This window comes from Sminthopsis crassicaudata, chromosome 3, assembly GCF_048593235.1.
Source record: "Sminthopsis crassicaudata isolate SCR6 chromosome 3, ASM4859323v1, whole genome shotgun sequence".
NCBI lineage: Eukaryota > Metazoa > Chordata > Mammalia > Dasyuromorphia > Dasyuridae > Sminthopsis > Sminthopsis crassicaudata.
Window position 1 is genome coordinate 478,257,098 of NC_133619.1, and position 26,848 is coordinate 478,283,945.

Below are 26,848 nucleotides of genomic sequence, written 5' to 3' on the forward strand. Positions count from 1 at the left end.
TAGAAATAATACAGACTTAAAAAACATAAGGCCCCAAAGAAAGAAAAGAGGGAAGCAAATGGAAGATTCTTTTGTTCTGTTGTTACTGAAATGATGAAGCCCATCAGGAAGTAGCAAGAAACTTCTATAGTTTTAGCATCAAAAGTTTTTCATTAAGAATACATTTCAGTATTTGGATCTACAGGTTTGTCTCTGGTTCAAACTCTTTATTTTACATGTGAGGAAAGTGACCTTTATATTCAGGGATGATTTAGACATAAATAAAAATTTGGAAATAAACACTGCTTGGGATAAAATGATATAGGGTCCTTAACTTCTTTGATAAATCTATAATCTCATTAATATGGGTACTCCTCTTCAAAAAATAGTACAATTGCAGTCCTTCTCTATCTTCTCATTTAATGTGATTCTTCTTTTTTCCTATTCTCGTATAAATCATCCACATATGGTTGATCCAACATAAGAAACCACCAGATTTAGTCTTTGACACTTTTCACAGATAAATATTTAGAATAAAATATAAGGTACTACCATCATATTCTGTTCAAGTCTGAGGTCTTCAATACCCAAGGGACTTATCATTATTTTGTGGATGGTTTTTTGATGAAAGATATAGATGATATTCAGAGTTGTACACAAATATAGATTATCATAAAATAAACATAATAATCCTTTTTTCACAACCATTTGTTACTTGTTGCATCAAAGTATTTTAAATAGATATCACAGAATCAAAATTTTAAAATTGGAAAGACCTTCTAGTCTATTATGTATCTAGACAGGAATTGCTTCTAAAATATCTCTGGTAAGTGTGCATCCAGATTCTGTTTGGAGCCTTACACTGGAAACAAGTTATATTTTAAGACAGCCAGACTTTGGGCATCTCTAATTGTTGGGAAATGATTCCTTAAATCAAGCCTAAATCTTGTGCTCTGAAGAGTTATTCAGATGTTGGTATATTCTATTCTATATATATAGTTACTCTATAATTACGTGTATATATATATATATATACATATATATATATATATATGTAATTAATAGATTTCCTTAAATTCTGAGATAATGGTGTGATTAATTTTTTGATACTTAAATTCAACTCATTATTTTGATTCATTTAATATAAACCCATAAATGGCATGGTTTAAGTAAATAGACAGAATATTTTATCTTTATTAAGTGCTTTTAAAAAAAGAATTCACTGGTTTCTGATTCTCCTTAGTCTCCACAAAATTGTAGTTAATTTTCTTTTCACAGTTACCACTGTGGCCAGATTGACATTCTCCCTTTTAATACCTTATTCATCATTCTCAAGTACAACGCTTTGCACACGTCTTTACTTGCAAATGTAGTTAATTATAGGAAAGTTATTGGCCTTGTCTGGAATACTTTACTAGAATAGCTAATTATTTGTTTTAAATATAAGGATGTTAATTTCATTCTTTTATCTACCAATGTGCTAATCCAGAATAGGCAGGTTGATTTTTCTTAAGCATGTATATGCTGATAAATTTGGCACATAGGATACAATTATTTGGTCTTATTTATGTGAGGCAGAGTAGCATAATTCTCCATTTGCCTTGGAGTTAGAAGAACTAGATTTGAATCTTACCTTAGATATTTGTTAAGTGTGTGTCTATGGACATGTTTCTTAATAGCTTGAATTTTCAGTTTTTTCATCATTAAAATGGCAGTGGTACTTTCACTACATACCTCATAAGGTTGTTGTTAAGACAAATATCAGATATCAAAGTACCATATAAATGTAAGTTATTATCACTTACAGTAAGCACATGTTCACCTTTGGACATAAGGTAGAGCTCTCAGAAGACTTATTTCTTTGGTAGAATTTATTATTCCCACTTTCACCCTAATCCAAATAAACCAATAGTCATGATTTAGTGGAAAAATGCTTAAGTAGAAAAGTTATGAATGTTCTTTGCTTCTTGAAAACTAGATTCTGGTAGGTCTTATTTGTTGACCTAGAAGCAGCTGATTTGAAGAAAGATAAGAAGGGATTATTACCAGATTGACTCAAGGAACCTTCATGGTGAAAGAACTACAGAAATTATTATGATAAAATTATAACAGAATTAAATGAATGGGAGTAGTCAGGCAGGGTGGCCTGGGATGTCGAAATGGTTCCTTTTTAGTGAGAGGGACGAAACCATTGCTACTTGAGATCAATCTTAAAGGAAGAGGATGTCTATAAGCAGATGTGGTGAAGGGGTCCCCCATGGGTTATAGACTTCTTATCTCCCTAACAGCATGTCTTGTAGATAATAATAGGGAATAGTCTAGACAGGTGTTTTCATTGGAATGCAAAATTCTCAGATATTTTTTTCCCAATATAAGTTGGCACCTTCTCAACAATTGATAGTTACAGAGTTGTCTAGTTCAGTGCTATCTCATATAGAAATGGGAGCCATTCATCTGTATATAAGGATCTATGTGGGCTGCATATTGAATTCATTTAAAAATGTAATGTTCTCTTGTTTTCATGTATTTTGTTAAATACCTCCCAATTACATTTTACTTTGGTTCAAGGAGTATTGTGAGCAGAGCATTGTGAGCAGAGACTAGCACCTCTAGGCTAGAGCATTGAGAGATTAAATATACTCAAGAGTATTCTATGGGTTCGAACTCTATCCACTATACCAGGTTGCCTCTCAATTTAAAAAAAAATTAACAACAATCCCCATTTCTGTAGTGCTTTAAGGATTACACTCATAACAACACTGTGATGTGGATAGTATAAGTGTTATTCTTGTTGTTTTTACAGATGAGGAACTCAGGCTTAGAGAATTTAAGTGGCTTTCCAAGGTTTATACATCTAGTAAACATCAGAGCAAGAAATCAAAACAAAGTAATCAGCCCCTAAGTCTAGAACTATTTCCACTTCATCAAAAGGGGTACTGGGCAAGATTATTTGCTTGTTATTTTATTATTACTTATATTTTTTTTAATTACTTGGCTCATCACATTTCCCACCACTAAAAGTAACGAAAAATCAATCCAATGTATCTTCCTTACCAAAAGTATATTAGTAGTGTTCTGTTTATGAAACATAGCATTTCTCCCTTATGTACAGAAAGCAAAGTTTAGTGTTAAATCGAATCAAATGACATAGTCCACCAGAGGTCTCCAAATTCGAATTACATGACTGATGAGGCTGATAGATACATCATTTACATTGTCCTGTTTTCAAGGACTATGGCATCTCAGTTTCTTGGTTTTCATTTATTTATGTCAATCTTTAGCCTGAAATGAATTCATGTTTCAACTCTAGGGCAGGCTCTCTAGATGACATGTAGTACACTCTTACCCCGGAAATTTTTTTCCTTTCAATAGTTATAAATACCCCCATGCTATTGTACTTGGCATGCTGTATGCAAATGGAGGTAGGAGGTCTAAAACTCATTAGGAAAGGGAGAGAGCTGAGGAGTGTATGGAGGATAGTGTAAAACTAAAGTTGATAACAGTGGCCTTGTCCAGAATAGGCCATGGGATTTTCCTTATCTCACTTTGGCAGGAGGTACGGTGAGCTTCCTGTGCGAAATCAGGAGCGTATGCTGCTTTCCTCTTGTTGTTTAGCTTCCTCCTCTCTACAAGACGGTTCCCAGCACCGTGATTATCTCTGCATCTTCAAACATGGCACAATCTACTTCCTTAAGAGCTTGATGTATTCTTAAGGTTCAAGCAAATTCCCTTCCCCCGCCAAGTCTCTTTTCAAGTGCTGTTTCATAGCCAATGCCCAAAATGAGATTCTATTTTTAAGTTTGAGCTTCCCAGTTACCAAAAAGAAAAAAAAAAAGTTCCTCAAATGGAAATACATAAAAAGTGCAAAGAAAATAGTAACTACAGGTCTTTATGGATTATTGATAACAGTATTGGGCTTTCGAGTGAAACTCATCTACAATCTTCCACTGCTAAAGTTTATAGAAATTATGTGTGTCTAGGTCAAAATAACTGGCTGAAAGAATTCAAGAAAGGAATGGATCTAAGGTCAAACAGGACTGAATTGAGCCTATGAATTTGGACAGCAAGCCTTCTGTTATCCTTTGTGCTGGGAAACTTCCCAGTCTTATTTCACCCTAGTGTGTAGATTTGCATTTCCTGAAGACAGTCCTGTGAGATTAACATCCTGAACCATAACCACATTATCCTCATTATGCTGAACATTAGAATAAAAATTAAAGATCTCCTATTCCAAGCACAAAAAAAAATTTAAGCCATTGTAGATGTAAGCATCAAATGTAAAAAAAAAAAAAAAAAAAAGTTTGAAGTTAAAAGTACAAGTTAAAGATATCAACCATGATAAGAGAGAGAGTATTAATATTGGGGAAGAAGTAATGTGACTTTTATATAGGTGTGACTTTTAAAAAATTACTGTTAAAAATGCTTCAAAGAAGAGGAAAAGAATGGTGTTTAATAAAGCATTACTGCTTAGGAGGAAGTAAATTAAAAGCCTGCTGAGATATTACACTTTTGGCAATTATTAGTAAAGTAAGAAGAATTGAGAATTGTGTCCAGAGTCTGAGAATTATTTTTGGACAATGATATATAATATATATTGAAAAGTTTTATTGTATATTATTTATTATGTGCATTATATAATATGTATTTATTATGTATAATAATTGTAAAATATTATAATATGTATATTATAGAAATTTTTCACTAAAATATTTTGTTGAAACTTTGACTTTGTCCTTTAGCTTTATTACTCATTCACTAATATGAAAGATAATTATTTTTCTTTTTAGCTGGGTCATATTTCCATTAATCAATCAATGGTTAAGAATATTTTATTTGCTTTTTCTTCATGCTATGTTTGGAATATTTTTCATTACTTTTATACATTCCCATAGTATTTCATTATTGCTTATGTAATTTTTAACACAATGTCCTTTACGTTCATTTTTTTCTCCTATTTCACTCCAGGCAAATTTTTCTGATTCTTTCTAGACTCTAGTAGTGTACCACATGACCGCTATCTAAAACAATTTCTCAAACTGTGGACACAATTACCCTAAAACATTACACAAAGTAGCACTGAGGAAAAGTCATCATCTCTAGGGAATGACTTCTTTGAGACTTTGTATAGGACTTTCTGAGTAGTACTAGAGAAAACTTTGTAAGTGTATGGCTCTTAGGTATTTTCTGCAATATTGCAATGGAATATCTCAGAAGTTGACATCCATCAAAGAATCTCGCAAAATGTTAACATTTGCATACGAGTACATTCAAAGCTTTATCTTGTTTTACTGAGTCAGATGGTTTCCTGTCATCAATAATAATAAGCACAGTGAGATCTTCTGTTTCCTATGCTGCTTTGTCAATTGGTTATCTATGAAGATCTAGTCTCTAGTAGAAAGTCATATGTGAAAGTTTGCCTATTCTTTCCCCATATTTTCATTAATTATACACATTAATTTTTTTAAAAATCAAACACATACTAGTTTTAAAACATTGAGGCTGAATGGAATTCATTTCATCCATCCCTTCATCTGATAGATGATGAGTTGAAATAATTTGCTAAGATACTCTAAAAGTTCAGAAAGATTTAACTGAATTTCACAAAAGTTCACAAAAGTTCTAATTAGCCTTCATAAAACAAATGCAGTTTTCTGTTATAAAGACAATTCCTTTTAGATATAAAGGGGTCTTTTCTTTTTTTAACATAACTTCAAAGTTGTTGAGTTGTTTTGTTTGTTAGTTCATTTTTTTAAAAATGTTCCCATCTTGGGGTAAAGGATTTTTAGCTTTCTAGTTATCTATTTAACTTATCCTCTATTGCAATTCTTAGGGTGGAATTGGTACATAGTAAAGCAATCTTGGGATCAGTAAGACTTGGATTAAAGTTTTGCCTCTGATTTATATTACCTGAAAATCATTGAATCTCTCAGTGACACAGGAAAATCTCTAAAACTGTCCATTGAAAGTTAGTTGCTGATCTGTGTTGATGGAAAATAAGATTCCACATTGGGAATCCTTCTCACTGTGATGAAATACAGATTTAGCCAATATATCTTTGGTAGAATATTCACTTTACATGAAAGATGTACACAGTTGTCCAAATGTAACTGTTTTTCTATATAGAGAATGGAAAAAGTGGTCTACACAAAATTTTCATCTTAGTTATTTAAACTCACTGATTTACTCTTAGAACTAATACTTAAAATATCATGAAGTCTTCATCCAGAATTATCATGGCCTTGATGATACTATAAAAAGCAGTATTTTAATGACAAATCTTTTGTGCTTCCAGGTATGACTTTTGCTCTAACAGTGACAGATCTTTCAACTTGGATGCTGACAGCAATATTGGAAATAGAATCCAGACTATCACTCAACGTATGGCCATAATAGAAGGAAAGAATAAGGTATTGTTTGTAAAATGCAAAAACCATATCCTATTTTATTACTTGTGAAACAATAACTTGGAATCTCTGATTTATGAGAGTTAGGCACAATCCAAATATATAAAAACTTAAATGTAGTTTAGGGACATATCTTAGATAAAGTATTGGCATTGTCTGAAGTAGTGAAGAGACCTGCTGAAACTTCTCTAACTGACATATTCTCAGAAATGTTTATAATTCCAAAATAGTAAGCTTACTACTCAAAGAAAAGTGGAGAGGTCCTCTCATTCAGCAAAATAATACATATAAACAAGGCCTCCAAAGAGATATAGGCCAGATAATTGAGATTGTACTGAATTTATTTGGATAAAACTGAACAATTGAGTTGAATAAAATATTGTTCACCAAATATCTTTATTCCATCTGTGGGCAAGAATTGTCTGGATTGAGAGCTAGGAGTTGCCTCTGGATGATTGATTTATGAAGTTATTTGTATTTTTCCCATTGTTACAAGTCATTGCCATTATTGTCTTGGGATGGCTAAGCCCCCTTACAACAAGGTAAAGTCTTACAAATCTCAGCCCTAGTCCTTTTCCTGACTTAGTTAAATATCCAATTTTGACCAGAATAGAAATGGTGATAGTTTTTAAAAGGGGAAAAAATATGTAATTCCTTTTAAAGTTCCTATTTATAAAAGCTTGATGGTCAGTGTTCCATTGTAGATAAAACTAAAAAAGAAGTGTTACCTCTTGTTTAACCTTCAATGAGACAACTAGATTGAAAAGTAGATGATGGGGGCAGCTAGGTGGCGCAGTGGATAGAGCACCAGCCTTGAATTCAGGAGAACCCGAGTTCAAATCTGGTCTCAGATACTTAACACTTCCTAGTTGTGTGACCCTGGGCAAGTCACTTAACCCCAGCCTGGGGGGGGGGGGGGAGTAGATGATGGCAATGATAATAATAATGAGGATAACAACAGCAATAGTTATATTTATAGAATTTAGGGTTTATGTTATGCTTTATAAAGTTTACAAAGTGCTTAGCATGTTTTCTTATATAATATCTTCATGAAAATCCTGTTAGATAGTACTATCCCCATTTTACTGATAAAGAAACAGAGAAAGAGAGAGATTAAGTGAATTGCCCAGAGTCCAGTCCAACATTCTGTCCACTGCACCATTCTAGTTACCTTGGATCATAGGGACACCTGAGAGCAAATCCTGCCCCAGACATGTACTAGCTGTATGACTCTGGGCAAGTCATTTAACCTTTGCCTCTCATTTTATTTGACTTCAAAATGGGAATAGCACCTGCTTCACAAGGTTTTTGTGAAGATCAAACAAGATAACATCTGAAAGCATTTTGTGAACCTTTAAGTGCTATCTAAAATCCTAGCCATTCTTTTTATAGCTGTTATTATTTAATCTCTCAGAATTCTAATTCTAATCTAGAGATTAAATCTATTTTTACATTTTTTTTTCAGTTTACCTTTATTTGTAATACCAATAATAATTGTTACTGACATGCTATCTTCAAAGTGCCCTCTAGTATAGCAACTTTAAAAGATCCTCTTAGCTCTAATTCAGTGAGCCCAGAGCTTAGCACAATCCTTGGCACATCATAAATACTAATAAGTAGTTCTTGACTGACTATGATCCTTTCCAGAAGCTCTATTGGAATAAAGAATGGGAAATTTATTTTAGAATTCTTATAAGCTTAAATCAACATGTTATTTCTTAAAAAATATTTTATTGATGCCTTTTGTCTTTACATCATAATCATTTCCCAATTATTCTCCATCTCATTGAACTTTCTTCTTAACAATATGTCATCTTGAAAGAATCTATAAGATTTGAAGTTGGGAAGAGAGGAAGAAAATGATCTGTTCACATTTCCCCTTGCAAGGTTGAAGGACTATGGGTTCATGCTTATAGGTGGCCTATATTGTCTTCTGCCTACAATGGCTAGCTATCTATGAATGCTCAAAAACTGTTGACTAATTGATAGTATATCAATTGCAGTAGGCAATATAATTTAATGTCTTCCAAATTTGATTGACATATGTTGATAGCTATTCATTTTTAAAACAAATTGAGAGCAGTAATTTTCTTTCAGTAACTTTTTTTTCCCTAAAGAAGATGTGTGTGTACTTAAGTAGACTTTCTAAAATCTTTCTAAAGATGATTTATGTGTGTTTATGTAAATTAAAAATAAGTACTTTCATAAGTTTAGGAATTCCCTCTCCCAAAGGAAAAAGTGTCCAGTGACACAAATAGTCATGGAGAATTCCCAAGCATCCAAGAAAGTCAGTGATTTGCCCATGTTAACCCAGCTAGTAAGGTATAGACAAATCTGAATTTAATGACTTGCCATCTCTCAAATATCTACATAGCATATGTAGATATTGTGAATATAACGTTGTAATATCTACAAAGCATATACATTAAATACAATATATGTTACTTCAAGGTTGTCCTCATACTTTCTTCCTAACAGACCTGTAAAACATGTTGCACCACACAACTTTATTTTTTATAGATATGAAAAAGAATAAAAGATAAGTATTTATTAAGCCTCTAGTTCTAGACACTGCACTTTTTTTTTTTTTTTTAAAAATCAGAATTCACATTTTGGGACAATTTGGCAAATGTTATCTCATTTGATCTTCACAATAAGCTAGGGAGGTGGATGCTATTGTAGTTCCTATTTTACAGTTGAGGAAACTGAGACAGATAACAGTTCAGTGGCTTACCCCAGGATGATGTTGCTAATAAGTGTCTGAAGCATAATTTGAACTCAGATTTTACTGACTTCAGACCACATGCTATGTGCACTATCGTGCCACTTGGCTGCCTTGGTGAGATTCAGAGTTTAATGAGTTGTACAATTATATCGGAAGATCCAAGTCTCTGAGACTTGGTGTTTTCTTGGCAAAGATACAGGAGTGGTTTGCCATTTCTTTCTCCAGCTCATTTTACCAATAAGGAAACTAAGGCAAATAGGGTGAAGTGATGTGACTAGCAAAAAGTGTCTGAAGCCCCATTTAAATTCAGGTCCTTTTGCCTCCAGGCCTAGTGCTCTATCAGCTTTGCTACCCAACCCCCTTTAGTGAATTACCCAAAGCAACAAAGCTATTCCCTAATAGATCTAAATTATAATCTATGCTTTTCTGATCAATGTGATCTAGGAAAAAATCTTAGTATTTATTTAGTCAGTTAAATTTTATTTGCATAGTTCTTATTTATGAAAAATCTAATTTTATATAAATTTTTCACTATAGTTAGAAATGGTAGATTCATTTCTGATCAATGTATACCAGTTTGTTCTCTTGAAAATTAGTATGCATTTTCCCTTCAGTAATTTCAGTTCAGGCCACAAGGAATGATGTAGCTACAAATCAATCCTCCCACAGTCCAGTTATCTATAATGGTATGGAAGAGAAAGCAGATTGGTGCCCATTAGCACACAGTAACTATACAACAGCTGAATGACACAGCTATCCCAGTGAATTCCTAAGAGGTCTCAGTGACTTTCTTTTCTTTATTTCTTTTAAAAAACTAAGCAAGGAAGGATTTTCAGAATAATAAAATCCAATTTCCTTTTTGAATGGATTTGGCTAAGACTTGTGAAAAGTGAATCATTAGTTAGAGCTGCTAAAAATCAAGGTGAAGTTTTGAACTCTATTAGTTGGAGCTGCCAGATTATTGGGTTTGTAGAAGTAGAACAGATTAGGAAAAAGAAGAAACCCTGAGTTCAGATAGTTAAAAGAACACAGGAAATATTTTTTAATATTATTAATTCTGCAAGACAGCAAAACTGTGACAACTACAATGTTTAACAACATTTCCATTGAAACCCTCTCAAAATCACCTTTAAGAAACTTAAGTACTTCAATGAAATAAATATATGACATAAGCAATAATATTTAATCACAGAGTTACTGCTTGAGTGACTCAGTTCTCACACGCAACAGAAGTTTAATTCTCACGTTCTACTTTCCCATCAATTGACAAAAATGTGCCTCCCTATGTTAATTTTAGATTCTTCCTTGACCTTTGAATATCTACTTTTATTCCTCTTGAGCACTTAAAAAAGGAAAATATATTAGTAGCAGGCTAAGATTAAAATCACTGTTTTATTTATAGATATTTTTAAGCTAGCACTGGAAATGAGGCTGGCCCATCTAGTCTATTCTATCAAGACCACATTGTATAATTCACCAACATGGAGGAAAAAGAAGAAGGAGGGACTTTGAATTAATTTCCATTTTACACTTCCTGACTAAAATTTTTATAAGTGTCTCAGGAACCTAAAAAATAACTTACAAAGATACACAACATTTATTCAACACATTTATTAGAATATGTATTATTTTAAAATTATTTATTATTAGTTAATTATTTATTGTTAATTTTATAAGCATTTATTAGTTTTTCCCACTGTCTCCCCACAGTGAACAATTTTTAAAGTAAAATAAAAACTCTCATAGCAAATACACATAATGTAATCAAATTTCCTTATAGTTAAGGATAAATTGAATCAGGTGGAATTATTCTTATTTTTGAGGTGATAGGGCTATCCTATTAATTGTACATTCTTGGGTTTTTCCTTTGATAGAGGTAAGGGATGCCTCCATTTGCTTAGCTAGTGTACTTCGCTATATGGGGAAAGCTTCTAAAACTCATTCAGTTTGGCTTTCTAATTAACAGAGAAGGAACTCAAAAGAAAAGGGTAGAGACTGGGAGGAGAATAGGAACAATTTTTCTAGATTCTTTTGTTCCCTATCTCATGAAAATGCCCTGATAAAAATAAGTAATCAGAAGAAGGAAGACATTTGAGCCCTCCTTTACATTCCTCCCTTGTTCTTGTAGCCTTTGTCCAGTGCTTTTCCTGATTCTGTTTCTTGGTGCATTAGGATGCACTAAGAATGAAAAATATATGCATTCTCAAGTCTACCTGTCCCTGAAAATTCCAGGAATAAATCACTTTTGAATTTAATTTATAGAATAAGCTGTTTTTATCTTTATTGTTAATAATAATTAGAAAAATGGGGGGTAAATAATTATATTCTCTTTTCCTCAGTGTTTGAACCACTTACTGATTATATAGGTTCAGCAGCTTGGGGAACTACTTTGAGGCATTTGGCCTACAAGGCAGTAGGCCCTAAAATTCTGTAATCCTATTAACAACATACATATATGTATATGCATGTGTATATATCCTAATAACCTCATTCCATCATTGCTTATCAAATTCTTGAATTTACTATGATTTGGGGAAACTAGTCTTAACTTGAAAAGATTTTGAAAAATTTGAACATTTCTTTCAGTGATTGTAAAATCAAATAATCTTGCTTTAGACTTTTTATATTTGTGTCTATGTATTCATTCTTGATACTGAATTGGATTTAATAAATACCAATAATTAACTTTGTTTATCTAAATATTTTTATGTTACAAATATTTCTCTGAAAGAAGGTATTCATACCAAGTTTCAAATACTATGAACTTTTATTAACATCCCTTTAAAAAAAATACAATTTCAGAAAGTGATCCCAAATACACAAATGTATACTATTATTTTCCTGACTTTTCATACTTATTTCTATAAATCTATCATCAACCCAAGCAACTAGAATGAAAACACATGAAATTTTATTGTCCATTTCAATTTTCTTAAATCAGTTTAACCATAACTTCTTAAAAATCTACATTTCTAGATTAAGAAGCTCAGAGATATTTACTAAAAAGCACATAGTAGTCTTGTAGTGAATTCTAACTTTGTTAGCAACCCCTGCCCTCTAGTTTGTTTGTTTTCATCATGGGATATAGCCCTTTAAGACAACTCATCATCCCCTTTAAGCATATTATAAACAAAACAGTTCAGCAGATTGTTCACCACAACTTTGGTTTACCTGGTGTACCCACACCAAGACTGACGAACAGAGCAAGGCCTCAGTGAGCACGTGATCTAGGGGTCAGCCAAACAAACATCCACTGCTTCCCTTCCTTTCAGTGATCCTCAGACCTGGGTGGGACGTGCAATCCCTCACCTCAGGCTTTATAGAATGTAATTATGAGTCCAGTAGCACGAGACAAATAAGCATGAATCGCTCATTCGATCTGGATGGAGAGGCTGTGAGTCTCTTGAGAAATAGTTTTCCTGTTATTTTTCCATTATTTCTGGGGCTCTGCATGGAGATGGCCTTCTGATAATTACCACCACACTACCTTTTTACTGAATGAATGGAACAACACAATCATGTTAGTGGTCAAGGAGCCCTTGGGGAATATTCAAACAATTTCTTATGCTAACGCCAGCTAAACTGACCATGTCTTTTACAGATTGCAAGCACTCTGGTTGTAGCAGACACTAGAGCTTCTGGAATCTATAGCTGTGTGGCTTCCAATAAAGTTGGACATGTGGAAAGAAACATTAGTTTTTATGTTACAGGTAAGCCAGTTCCTGTTCCTCCACCATTAAAAATGACCTTTGAACTTCCACTTTGAACTTTTGTTAGGATCATTTCACTTTGCTGCAGGTACTTTTTTCTGTCCTGAGTCTAAATTGGATTTTTAAAGTCCAATGTCATGTCATTCATAAATTGTTATAGTTGGAGAAGGATGGTCACTTTTTGAGAAATGTCATTCTGTTATCAGCCTTGAAACTGCTTAGGAAATTATGTTTTTGGAAACATAATTTTACATAACCTTTGAAAGACCTTAAGAATCATTGTGTCATTGATTCTTTTAACTAAAATAAAGTGAATTATTTTTTAGAATTTTCTTCTGCAATATAGAACAGCAATAAGCCATTCAATGGCATGGACTTCTAATCAGGAAAATAATGGTTCCTTTGCCAGTAATAGAAGCAGTTGGTTTGAGCACTGGTCTTAGAAACAGAGGCTTGGAATTAATCCTGCTTTCAACATTTCTTAGATGTGTGATTGTGAGAAAATCACTTAACCCCTCAACTCCTTAATTGCCTCATCTATAATAATACTATCTACCTTACAAGATTTTTGTAAAGAAAGTACAAACCTTAAAGTGATATACAAATGGTATTTATTATGGATAAATGATTTTTGGCTCTTGATACTATTTCCCCACCTGTTGTGGAATCGATATCACTTTTAGTCATCTGGATCTAGTATTTTTAAATCAGTTAAAAGAGATAAAATATGATTTTGTTTTTTGGGCATCAAGAGTGTTTTAGGGTATTCTTGAACATAAGATACCTCATATTCATTGAAAAAATGATGGTTTCTGCACATCTTATATTGCCCGAGCTCTACAAATTGCCCTCTCTGTGCAACTCTCCTGGCACAGGAAGGATGTAAGAAGCTCAGAGTGTAAAAACAATTGCCCTACTCCACCCCCATCCCTCCCAAGAAAAATCTGAGGAAGTCTGGGCAGAATGCCAACTCTGGAAACTTCACATTATATGTGCTCTGCAGAGTAAGTTATGAAAGGAGTATCTTCAATTTCTCCAGAATTATCCGATTCCCAGATATACATAGGTAGTTGAGTAGTGCGAGAGGCCATCTTGTTAGCTAACTCAATATCAGAGAAACTGCTTTATGGGAAATATCAGAGTAGAAGAGCATTGAACTTTAAAAAGTAAAAGATATTTTGTTGTTGTGCAGTCACTTTTCAGTCCTATCTGGCTCTTCATGACCCCGTTGGGTTTTTTTTTGGCAAAAATACTGGAGTGCTTTACCATTTCCTTGTCCAGCTCACTTTACAGATGGGGAAGCTAAAGCAGACAGGTCTAAGTGACTGGCCCAGGGTCACACAATTAGTAAGTTTTTGCTACCAGATTTGACCTCAGGAAGATGACCTCAGGAAGTCCTGATTCCAGCCATTTCAGTATAACTGGTTCCCCTTGTAATCGTGTGTATTTCATTGCATACATTTAAAGATATGATTTTGAAAAAGGATTCATAGATTTTGTCAGTCTGGCAGTGTTCAAGACCCAATAAAGATAATCCTTGATCTAATCCACCCTTCTCATTCTACAGATTAGGAAAGTGAGATTTACAGGTGAGTCTTGGCCATGAATCAAAAACAAAGCTGAAGCTATAACCCTGTTTAGCCTCTCAGATTAATGAATGAGATACATCTACTTTCTGGTCCTTCTCATCCACAAAACATGAGTGTGGTGTTCCTTCCAAGTAACTAAAGAATTGAAGTTCCTTCCAAATACTTTTATGGATAAACACAGGAAGGTTTACACTAATGCTTCTTGAAGGTTCTGTCAGACCCTTTGCTAGAAGAGACAACTTGGTATGTGCTGGACGCCACACGGCAGGAACACAGGACAAATGAGTGACATAGTTCCTGCCTTCAAGAAGCTATAGTTTTATGGAGGAGAATAATTTACTTTCTCATCACTCTTCAAATGGGCTTCTGGGTTATAGGATCTCTTGAAAGGACAAGCCCCTCCTACTCAGGTTTTTAGTTGTTTTTTTGCTCAAGAAAAGCCCAAGCTGAGCAAAAACTGGCCTGCACCTAAACGCAGGAAGAATCCTCCCCTCTTCCCTCCAGTCTCACCTCAGAATCAAAGAATTAGAAGAGAAATGAGAGGCCTTTCATCCAAACTTGAAAAACAATCCTGCCTAAAATTTGCCTGATATGTATGAGAGGAAGACTCCTGAAGCAGCCCATTCTATTTCGTAAAACTTCCTACATGAAATTTTTTCCTTCCATCAAACCCCAATTTGTCTCTCTGAAATCTGTACCCATTCTCCCTAGTTTTGTCTTCTGGAGTACAGCAAAACAATTCTAATCTTTCTTCCATATCACCATCATTCAAATAAAGTCTTGAAAACACTTTTTATACTCTTGTCCCTTTTCCCAAGCTAAATATCTCCAACTCCTCTAGTGGTTTTCTTACTAAAAGGAATTTTAAAATCACTAGAGTAAAAGGATCTTTTGAAATGTTTAGTGACCTTTTTTACTATACTTTCTTTTACTAGTAAAATCTTGTTTTTAATGCCTCCTTCCTTAAAACCTCAGTATGACTCATGATTATTTTTCAAATCAAAGAAAAATTATTGATTATAGCTCATCTGCACAGAGCATCTTCCTCACAATAGAGTAGCAAGGTTTCTTCTAGTAATATACAACTGAAGAGACTAAGGCTTATCAGAGAAGCTAAGTGACTTCCATTATCACAAAGCTAGGAAATATCAAAGTCAGTCTTTGAATATAAATCATTTGGTCTTACGATTAGTATTTTTACATGTTCTCTGCTATAGTTTTTAGGGTCTTCTGCCTGTACAGTCCAGTAGAATCCTCTACCAATCCTTCACCTCCTCACCTTATCCAAATGCCTTGAACTCTGGCAGATTAGCCTGTTGTACCAATCTAACCCATTAAACAGGTGTTACCCTTGGGATCCTTTGTCTTCTCTATTTTTTTGAGCCTTTCTCATCTAACAAACTGCATCCCTTTGTCTCCTGTTTTCCTAGACCAAGCAGAACTTGGCCTAAACAAGTGGTTCAAAACAACCAAATCCTTACCATTAGTAAATGAAGATCAGTGACTCCTGTAGGAACTCTACTTTTTTGAATTAGGGATCCCTACCTCTCCCCTTCTTTGGGGCATATAACACAAATACACCACAGACAGGATGGATGTGGGATGGATATTAGGTTGTGGTTATGCTATTTTAACTTTAGATCTTTCAGAATTTGTTTTTTGTTTGAGAGATAGAAGGCAGAATCAAGAAGACAAGTTCAAATCCAGCTTCAACTGTTACTAGCTGGTCAAGTCACTTAATCGCTCTGTGCCTCAGTTTCCTCATCTGTAAAATGGGGCTAATAATAGCATCCACCTCATCTTTAGAGGATCAGATGATTTAATATACAAAAAAGTGCTTTGGATACCTTAAAGCTCCATATAAATGTTAGCTGTTTTTATTAGAAGTTGGTCTTTCTAAGTAACTTGTCTGCCATAGTAACTCTTTATTGTCTGGTGGCCTGTTAATGTGGGAGGGCTAAACCAATGAGAAATTCCTATATGTAAATGTTAGCCATCATCATCATCATCATCATCATCGTTGTTGTTGTTGTTGTTTTTAAATTAACCTATTTCTTATCCATGCATCAAAATATATAATGAGAATTATGCAAAATTATTTCTGAGAGATCAATGGCTGACCTAAAACATCTGAATTTCAGTAGTAGCAGAAGCAGCATCTATTACAAAGTGAGCCAACCACAAAACATATTTGTCCTTCTCTTTTTTCCTCTGTGTGTGTGTGTGTGTGTGTGTGTGTGTGTGTGTGTGTGTGTGCTCTTTTGCTGGCACACAGCTTGACTATGGGTGTGTTTGCAATTACTGAGGGTGAAACAGGAACAGCACTACCTTATCTCCCTGGTTTCCCAATGTCACTAAATGCATTTTATTTTGAGATTCCTGGTGGTGCTTGGCAAAGATAAACAAAATCTTCCATCAGGAAACCTGGGAGCTATTTCCACAGGAAGTTTCAAATCACTAAAGTAAATAGAAACTCTTTTACATGATCTCAGTGGTGTTACTTAGCTTTATTTGGACTCTCACCACTGAGATGAGGTATAAAAAATTTAGGGTTTGAGATATTTAAAACAATTTGATTGGAAGGCCATGCCATGTCTGACCTAATGCCTATGTAGAAATTGCACAACATCATGCCTGAGATATATACCAAATATAAAATGACACTGTGCTCCAGCAGATTTAATTCTAGTATCTTGGTGTTTGCAAGATAAAAATTCCTGTCTCCTTTATCATCTCTTGGTATGTTTTCCAATCCTTCTCTTAGAAGCATTAAAGCTTTCATTGGTTCCTACTTTTTGTGAACATTGACAATTTCATAAGCTCCAGCAACCCACATGTTCCCAGGTTTCAAATGAATACTTTGGCATTTCTTCAGACAGATAGTTTATAATAAAGTCCAAACCTAAGAAATCAGAAAAACAAGCAAACTGAGATTTAGGAAAAGAGCTGATATAATATCTAATTTTGGACTATTGTCCCCTTAAGGTTTAAAGGTTTCTTTATAGCTTTGTGTGCAAAAGATAATAATAATAATGGTACTACATAGTGCTTTTCATCTTCAAAGCTCTTTGCAAAATGTTGGGCCAAATTCTCTCTTCACATACAGACAAGCCACTCAGTAACAAGCAGTAGGTGGTGCCAAAGCCATTAACTAATTGTTCTCCAGCACACCCTGTTACTTGTGGGATGGACAGAGCATTGAAATTGTAGCAAAGGCCTAACTTACAGCCCTGGGCCTGCCACTTACTGCCAGTAGGACTTTGGGTAATGCTTATGAAAATTCATTTCCTTATTAGTGTTGTTTTTAGTTGTCATTTTTAGTTGTGTCCAGTTCTTCATAACGCCATTTGGAGTTTTCTTGGCAAAGATATTGGAATGGTTTGCCATTTTCTTCTCCAGCTCATTTTATAGATGAGGAAACGGAGGCAAACAGAGTTAAGTGACATACCCAATTAGTAAGTGACTGAGACTGGATTTAAACTCATGAAAATGGGTCTTCCTGATTCCAATTCCAGTGCTCTATCCATTGCGCCACCTAGCTGTCCCATAAAAATACATACAGCATAAATATAACATAAATAAATAAGTGCTAAGTATTTAAACACAAATAACGTCTCTTCAATTTTTTGATATAGGAGCTGAGGCTCAGGGGTTGAAGTGATTTTCTCAAAGTCACATAGCTAAGAGGCATAATGGGTGGGATTTGAGCTCATCCAGGTCTTTCCTAATTCTATGAGAAGTGCTCAATGGAGAGAGACAAGCAGACCAAAACTCCTAAATTAATAGCTCTCAAAAAAAAAAAAAAAATGATCTTAATAAGAGCTACTACCTTTCCGTGCCTAGCTATACCAATATAAGCAAGTGGAAACAACTTGAGAAAGTATTTGGATCCTGATTGTCCATCAAATAAAAACCATGTGAAACAGGGATTTCATTTAAAGGACTAAAGGACATAAAATACATAAAGCACTGATTTGTCATAGTCATCTAATGATTCTGGTCCCTTCAACATCTAGTGCCCTTCCCCCAAATCTTGTATTTAGCAACTTTTTTTTTTTTTGGGTGAAGCAATTGGGATTGAGTGACTTGCCTAGGGTCACATAGCTAAGAAGTGTTAAGTATCTACAGCCTGACTCCAGGGTCCTGTGCTCTATCCATTGTGCCATTTAGCTGCCCCTTTTAGCAACTTTTTTATAATTTGCGTTTATATTTATGCTATTATACACACACACACACGTTTTATGTGTACATATCGCCTCTATTAGAATATAAGCCTTGTTTCATTCTTTGTAACTATATCCAAGGAGGCTACTACAGTGTAGTTGACTGATTAACTTCTAAAGCCTATAATCTTTTAAGATCATTTTGACTATTTAATTTTTGTCTATCCCCAGAGACCAGCACAGTGATTTATAGCTTAGAATAAATTCTTATTGATTGATTGATTGAAAGTATAGTTGGCTTTTCCAGCTACATCCTTATCTTCAATTCAACTTCCCGCTTGGCAGGGTGAATATTATAGTTGAGAAGGTTCTCAAGAATATGCTTTCCCCAAGTTTAAAAAAAAAAAAAAGAAAAATTAATTTTGAAGATACCCTTTGGTCTAAGGGGGAAATTGTCATCCTTATGCTTTTGAATGCAGGCTTGAGAGTTTTTTGTTTTGGGTTCTATTTCCTGCTTCACCAGTGACTAGATGAGAGTTTGGACAACTCGGTCTTTCTGTGCCACATTTTATTCATTGTCAAAGAATAGGGGGAAAAAAAAGGACCTTCTTTTCTTTGGGAGACTGTAAATTCTCAGACAAAAACAAACTAAGAGATCTTTGCCACAATCAAGAAATACATGGTAGTAAAATACTGATTCTTCTTGAAACTGATCTTTTTTCATTTTCATTTGTAGATGTGCCCAATGGATTTCACGTTAACTTGGAAAAAATGCCCGCTGAAGGAGAGGATTTGAAATTGTCTTGCATGGTCAGCAAATTCTTATACAGAGACATTACTTGGATTTTGCTGCGAACAGTGAACAATAGAACAATGCACCACAGCATCAGTAAACAAAAAATGGCTATCACCACGGAGTATTCTATAACACTCAATCTCACTATCAAGAATGTTTCCCTGGAAGATTCAGGCACCTATGCCTGCAGAGCCAGGAACATTTATACGGGGGAAGAAATTCTTCAAAAGAAAGAAGTTACAATTAGAGGTGAGCACTGCAACAAAAAGGCTGTTTTCTCTCGGATCTCCAAATTTAAAAGCACAAGGAATGATTGTACCACACAAAATAATGTAAAACATTAAAGGACTCATTTTTAAAAAAAAAAAGTAACAGTTGTCTCATATCACCTTGATTTCTTGTCACTGTTGCTACCTTTCAGGCTCTGAGGAGGTGCTCCTCCCAAAAGGGGTTTGGAGATGATGCCAGTAATAATGAGACACCAAAATACCAACCAATGGGCTTCCAATTCAGTTCTAATAGGTCTGCTTTCTTTGACCAACTTGGTGCACGTTTGGATTTGGAGGATCCCTGACCTGCATTCTCTGTGTTGTTTTTGTTCTTTGCTGTCTTCTCCTGACTGATAAGCAACAACTTGGGACTGATCTTTTGCTTCCACTTTGATGCCAACTTCTTTAAAAAAAAAAAAAAAAAAAAAAAAGTGTTAAAGCTGCATAAACTGAATAATTTAAACAAATGATGGTTTCTGCCAAAGATGGACACGAATAAGTTAATTTTCCAGCTCAGAATGAGTACAGTTGAATTTGAGACTCTGGACCTCAATCTGGTTTGGCTTTGTATTTTTTTCATCTTATCTTGCCTTGTAAATATCACCTGCTTATTATTAGCACATTACCATGCTTATTTATTTGAAATGCTTTTCTACATTAAGCACATTATTTCTGTACTGCAACTTCTAAATGAGGCCCCAAAGCTGCAAAATGTTGATATAGCTTGGAGATACTAGAACTATGAACCAATGTTAAGTCCAAATGGATGGTCCCCATTGTTTTCATATAAGGCACATCCAGGTAATTGACAGTTCCATTTTGTGCAGATTCCCTGTCTTAGACTGGGTTCCTGGACCATGAATGGATTATGCCTCCAATTTGATGCTTTTGTTTCCTGAGTGTTCTTTTAAAAGACTTTATCATGTTAAAATGATGTCATTCAAAGAAAGACTACTTTCAGTCTATCAAGGAAATAAAGGCTATTATATATTTGGAGGTTTATTGATTATTCTAAATTTAAAAATAATCCCACCCTCCCCATATGCAAGTGTTAATAGGATTTTTATGGGGGATTAAGAAACAGCAAGACTAAAGAATTAACATTAAAGGTCATTTAAAAATACACAAATACTATAGTGTTTTTAGCATTTGTAGTGGCGGTGGCAGTTATGGTCGATTTTTTTTTTTCAGGAAAGGTTTTAATGTCTTATTATAATAATAAAAAGAAGTCTGCACTTGAGAAAAAAAGGTGCCTGTTTTCCACAGGTCTGGCGATGCTTTATTATGTTGATTTCATTTATGATTGATCATTATATGTACTGGTATGAGCCATAGCAAAACAAGCTATAGTGACTAAAATAGCCTCCGCAGGGAAACAAAGTAGCTGAGCAGCTAAACAAGAGGGTGACAACATGACAACTTCTCGTGCTTGGGAACTCACCAGACGGTTTCCTCCTTTAGGTAACCAGCTCTGTCCCACGGCTAAACTTGTCTTTCACATGGGAATTGCTTTTGTCAAGTGTGAAAGAGTAAACAATAGCATTTCCCCAGAATGCCAATTTTATGGAGCCTAATATGCTTGGAAAACAATTAGTAACCTGGAAGTTGTCAGCCCAAAGGAAAGAATAATCAATTGTATCTTGAAATTTTACCTATAACCCTTAAGCCTAGCTTTTTTGTTCATTTTAAGTTGGTGTGTTAGCCTTTTGAGAACAATGCCTTTGTACCACAGAACTTGGGGCCTTAAATTTTCTTCAAGGAAAAAAAAAAAAAAAAAAAAAAAAGTAAATGAAAGAATTGGGGCCTTGCTTTTGCAATGTGGCAAACTGGGCCAGCAGTACTTAGCATTGTCCTCCCCTGGAAAAAAAAAAATTAAAAGAAGGTGTACAAAACTCTCCCTCTTTGGTGGTGGTTGTGGAGAGAATGCTTTCCAGAAGGGAGGTGGGCATTATAAAGGGATGGGCATTATAAAGGGTGGGCATTTTATTTTATGAATTCCATTATAACTCTTGTTCACAGGGTAATTGATTCTTGCCAGGGAGCCTCATAAAAGAAAAAAAACCCAATGATATAGTGTGATGGGGGAAGAAGGTGACAAGAAAGCTCAAAGAAAATACTAGAGATGGAGAAGGGATATGAGGCTGGTTCCTTAATCCCTGGTCTGTGTGGAGGCCAAGTGCTTTGTATTTATGGAAAACTGCTAAAATCAAAACTGCCCACATGGTTTCTTGGGTCCTCTGGCCTCCAGAGTAGTTATGAAAATGCATCCTCAGAACAGAATTTGGGGTCCTCATTATGAAAAATAAAAGTAACTATCCATTAACACTCCTAGGAATATAGGACTTGGAAGAACTATCTTTAGTGATGGGCATCCAGCTAGAATATGTTATTCCTGAACCTCCTCATCTTGGACTGAACATCAGCCACATCTTAACATCTTCTGGAGATTTTTATCTACTTCCATCAAGTAGTTTAAACTAATAATCATTGTTTCCATATGCCTTTCCTGTTAAAACTATCATAATATGTTATGTTATAAAATGGGAACTGACAAAATATAATTTCCTGGTTGATTGATTTATGTAACAAAGTTTGCCCATCATAAACTTGCCTAAAGAAAGGCTTTTCACCTAGAAGAACATTTTTTAGAAATGTGTACAGAGAAATAATCAACTCTGCTATGTGTTTGTACCACAACTACACTAACATGAAACACATTTGAAATTCCATATTTGATTTTGCTACCATTCTGCTTTTTCTTGTGTGAGGATAAACCTGAAGGGGAGGTGGTTAGGTGGAGTAAGTGGGTATGTTCCTCCTAAAGATATTTATTTGATTAGGAAATTATTTTGGTGTAAAGAAGCTCAAATATCATATTGATTTCTTTGTAGCCTTGAAAGTAATTATAATAATATAAACAGAATTTAGACCACTTTAATATCAAAGAGATAAAGCATAAGAAATATGATGTCCTGGGATGAAGAGCAGGGAAAACATCTAAGATGAGAGGGGACTAGGTCTCACTCTTAAACTTGATTTTTCAAAGTTAGTCCCCACTATAAAAGTCAATGTATGAATTCAAATTTTAAAAAATCTAACTAGTACAAGACATGATAGATCCACTATATGGACATTCTTTATTATCATGGCATGCCTCATTGACATGTTTGGGGTCTTACTGTTGTAACATGTCAAACTTGTAAAGATAAAACATGGGCATAGTGTCATAACTGGAAACCTTTGATGTGCAGCTGTGTTTTCAAGTGAAAAAAGCTATATGACAGACATTGCCTAGAATGCAAAAGAAGGAATATAATAATATTTCTGCCTATGGGGCCCAGTTAGAGGAGAAAACTCCTGGGCTGGCAGATGAATGAGCACAGTCATCCTCATCTGAAGAAGATTGTGGAAATCAGACCACCTTCTACTCCAGGCAATACTGTAATTTGCCTTCAGACTTCATGTTTTACAAAAGGACAAAGGACTAATAAGCTACAGATATCTAAATTTATGAGAAAGTGTTAATCCTAACAGATAGTAACCCTGTCATGTTATACTGCTTCAGCAATATTTTTTTTAAGTTATGTGATGGTGTTTTTCACATAAAATTTCTAAATTGCATAAACTAGCGGTAATGCAAAGTTTGCCTGATGGAATTAAAACGGATTTAGGGAGTCTTTGGAATCCTGGAGGGTACCTCAGAATTAATGAAATAATTTCAGTATATTCCTTGCAGCATCGTATACACTCCTGAGCTGCCTTCATTGTTACATTATACCAAGAAGGGGAAACAAAGTAGTTATCAAGTGTCAGAGAAAGCTGATACTGTATGAGTGAAACCATTGATGTAGCACGTGTTAAGTTTTGCCAAAGATGTTTTCATTTCTGTTTCATATTCTGAAGAGGGTAATTTGGGTGGGTGGGGTAAAGACATTAGGCACTATCGTTTCTCTTACATTTTGGAAACTTGGACTGCCAATCTATCACCAGCATAAACAGAATGTATACATATCAGCAGGACTGACTTAATATTGCCTTTGTAGAGAGACTGTATTCATTGGGGGTACTCCTATCCTTGTGTGGGATTTTTAATGTTGTAATGTATTGCATCCTATGTATTAGAATTCATTTTGTTGTACTATATTGTTTGGCATTTTATTAAAAATAAATTGTATTGTATCATATTTGTAAGTTTTAAGAGATAAAATGGATAATATAAAATATAATATTTGTACTATTATATAGTGCAAAAAACTACAGACCTGTGCCTCTGCTTCTTGAATTGGTCTTTTGGACTCTCCTGCACTGGGGAAGGAGGGGAGAGTGGGGAGAAATAATCAATAAAGCTTCCACACTTAATAAAATATCTCTGTTTGGTCTGTTGCCTTGAAAGTTATGCTGGGATGCAAGCTTAAATGGAAAGACATTTTGAACCATTATCTTCAAAAATCACAATACTTGCTGTATACATAAATAGTAATTTGTTTATTTATTTATTTTGCCCTTCAGCATTTTATCAGGTTTTTAGGTCTGCAATATCTCTTCTGGAAAATAGTACTCTTAAAGTGAATCTCCCTGAAGTTGTAGCTATCTGAGAGGTTTATAAACACACACACACACACACACACACACACACACACACACACACACACACACATTCCAATAAAGATACATGTGTAATTATATCTTTTGCCCCCAAATCCACTATAATCCTAAATAAAACTATGTTGCTAAATCATGTCTCTTAACAATAGTTCTGGATTCTTGGTTCTAGAAGTAGAACTTCTCAGTAGAAGAAAATGAATTAGTGAAATTGTAGTGTACCAACATCTTTGAAATAAAATATGATAAGAACCTGCTATTATTAGTCCTTGCTTAACAATACTCTTTATGTCATGGTTTTTAATTTAATGTCATAGTGTTAGCCTCCGGAGAGGGAATTTGTTCACCATAGACTCTGGAGAACAAAAAGATAGTGTGTAAACATCAATAAAGTTTGATGTGGAATGCTTTCACAATTCACTTTAATGTTTATAGTTTATATTTAAAATGATGATCATGAATCTGAAAGTCAGATGAAACCTGATGAATAACCAAAGCTCCCTTTCTTTATTTACTAGATCAGGAAGCACCTTACCTCCTCCGTAACCTCAGTGATCAGATAGTGGCCATCAGCAACTCCACCACTTTAGACTGTCAGGCAAAAGGTGTGCCAGAACCACAGATAACCTGGTTTAAAAACAACCATGAAATACAACAAGAGCCAGGTAAGCGGCTCCTTATTCATCTTTCCTCTTTCCAGTTCTCCATTGATTCTCCCCTGATATTTTTCCATTACTTCCTCTCAGGATAAAGGTTTTATATCATGGATCCCTCGGGCAGTCTGGTAAAGTCCATATATAGCCCCCTCTCAGAATCATGTTTTAAAAGCATTATGCAAAATACATAAGATTACAAAGGAAACTGGCTAGATTGAAACATTTATGTATTTTTTTACACCATCCAAGTAAATGGATTTGCTGGAATTATTCACAGATCCCAGTTTAAGAACCCCTGTTCTGATGTATTAGTATCTGATAGTGATAAGAATTTTTGCAATTGAATTGCTCACACCAGGATATTTGCTCTCCTTTGGGTTGTAACATCAACAATTAATAATAAAGAATGTCAACACTAACTCTTCAACTTAACACTGAATGTACAAGAGCCAGGTTTGGACTTGACTTATAGGTTTGTTGAATTCTAAATTTGAGAAACTAATAGGGAGGGGGAGTTGATGCAAATTAAATTTTAAAATGTGCTATTGTAGATTTTCTTATTCAGAAAGCTGGTTGTTAAACATTAACCAGAACACCATTTTGTAGTTTAAACTTAATATGACTCTATCAGTCTGCTCAAACAGTTAGACAATTGGAGCTCAAACAATGATTGGCAAACCACTAAAAAACAAACCTGAAAACTGGAAGGTCATGATCTCTGAGTTTGAAGAAAGAATAATGATGGTGGTGGTAGTAGGCCCAAATTTATGCAATGTTTTGAGGTTACAGGATGCCTTCCTCAAGATGATCCCATAAGGAATAGGTGGTATAAGTATTACTCTCTCTCTCAATTTACAGAGGAACCAATTCTGCCCATGGAGGTTAAATGACTTACCTTGGGTCACAGAGTTAATAAGTGTCAGCATCAGGACTCAAATAGAAATCCATTAATTCTAAGTTCAGAATTGCTCCAGAAGTTTGTATGCATGATCTATATAAATCTCAGAAAACTGAATTTTGTTCAATTAAATTTTGTTTTCCTTTTTCCTCCACAACAAACCTAATTTTCCAAAAGATTAAAAGATGTTGCAAAAATCTCAATTCAATAGGAGTGGAACCAATTTTTTTTCCCCTTTAAAAAAAAAAAAAAAAGATACTTCAAAATCATCTTTCGATTTTCATTGGTTATATGAGACTTCCATTGGCTTGTGTGAACATTGTACCTGTCTTTCCTAAGTTTTAGAGCAATTCCAACAAGTAGCAGCCTGCCAGTTGTATGCCTCCTAATAACTAGGTCTACATCATGAAAGCATTTGCCCCTTGCAACAATTTGCAAATTGGCATTCTATAAAATTGTCATATAAACCAAATAGTACAGAAAAGAGTTTTTCTTCTAATTCCTGTTAAGTACATTCCTTTTTCTAATTCCCAACATAATCTCTATAGCTTTGCAAAAGTCTCTTTTCTGTTCCAGCTTTTTTTTTTTTTAGCTTTATATTTATAAGATATATGCATAGGTAATTTTTCAGCATTGATATTTGCAAAACCTTTTGTTCCAATTTTCCCCCTCCTTCCCTCCTCCCCTCCCCTAAATGGCAGATAGACCAATACATGTTAAATATGTTAAAGTATGTTAAATACAATATATGTATACATGTCCATACAGTTATTTTGCTGCACAAAAAGAATCAGACTTTGAAATAGTGTATAATTAACCATGAAGGAAATCAAAAGTGCAGGCAGACAAAAATAGAGAGATTGGGAATTCTATGTAGTAGCTCATACTCATTTCTCTGAGTTCTTTCGCTGGGTGTAGCTGGTTCAATTCATTACTGTTCTATTGGAACTGATTTGGTTCATCTCATTGTTGAAGAGGGTCACGTCCATCAGAATTGATCATCATACAGTATTGTTGTTGAAGTATATAATGATGTCCTGGTCCTGCTCAGTTCACT

General features: G+C 34.5%; 1 protein-coding gene across 1 annotated transcript in view; it reads left to right on the plus strand.

Moving 5' to 3' along the window:
* FLT1 (fms related receptor tyrosine kinase 1) overlaps positions 1 to 26,848 on the plus strand; it is a 172,356-nt gene that overhangs the window by 70,690 nt on the left and 74,818 nt on the right. Inside the window, exons 11-14 of the mRNA XM_074303574.1 lie at positions 6,272 to 6,386; positions 12,710 to 12,818; positions 19,307 to 19,615; positions 24,756 to 24,902. Coding sequence (XP_074159675.1) covers positions 6,272 to 6,386; positions 12,710 to 12,818; positions 19,307 to 19,615; positions 24,756 to 24,902 — 680 coding nt within the window. The remainder of the gene's footprint in view (positions 1 to 6,271; positions 6,387 to 12,709; positions 12,819 to 19,306; positions 19,616 to 24,755; positions 24,903 to 26,848) is intronic.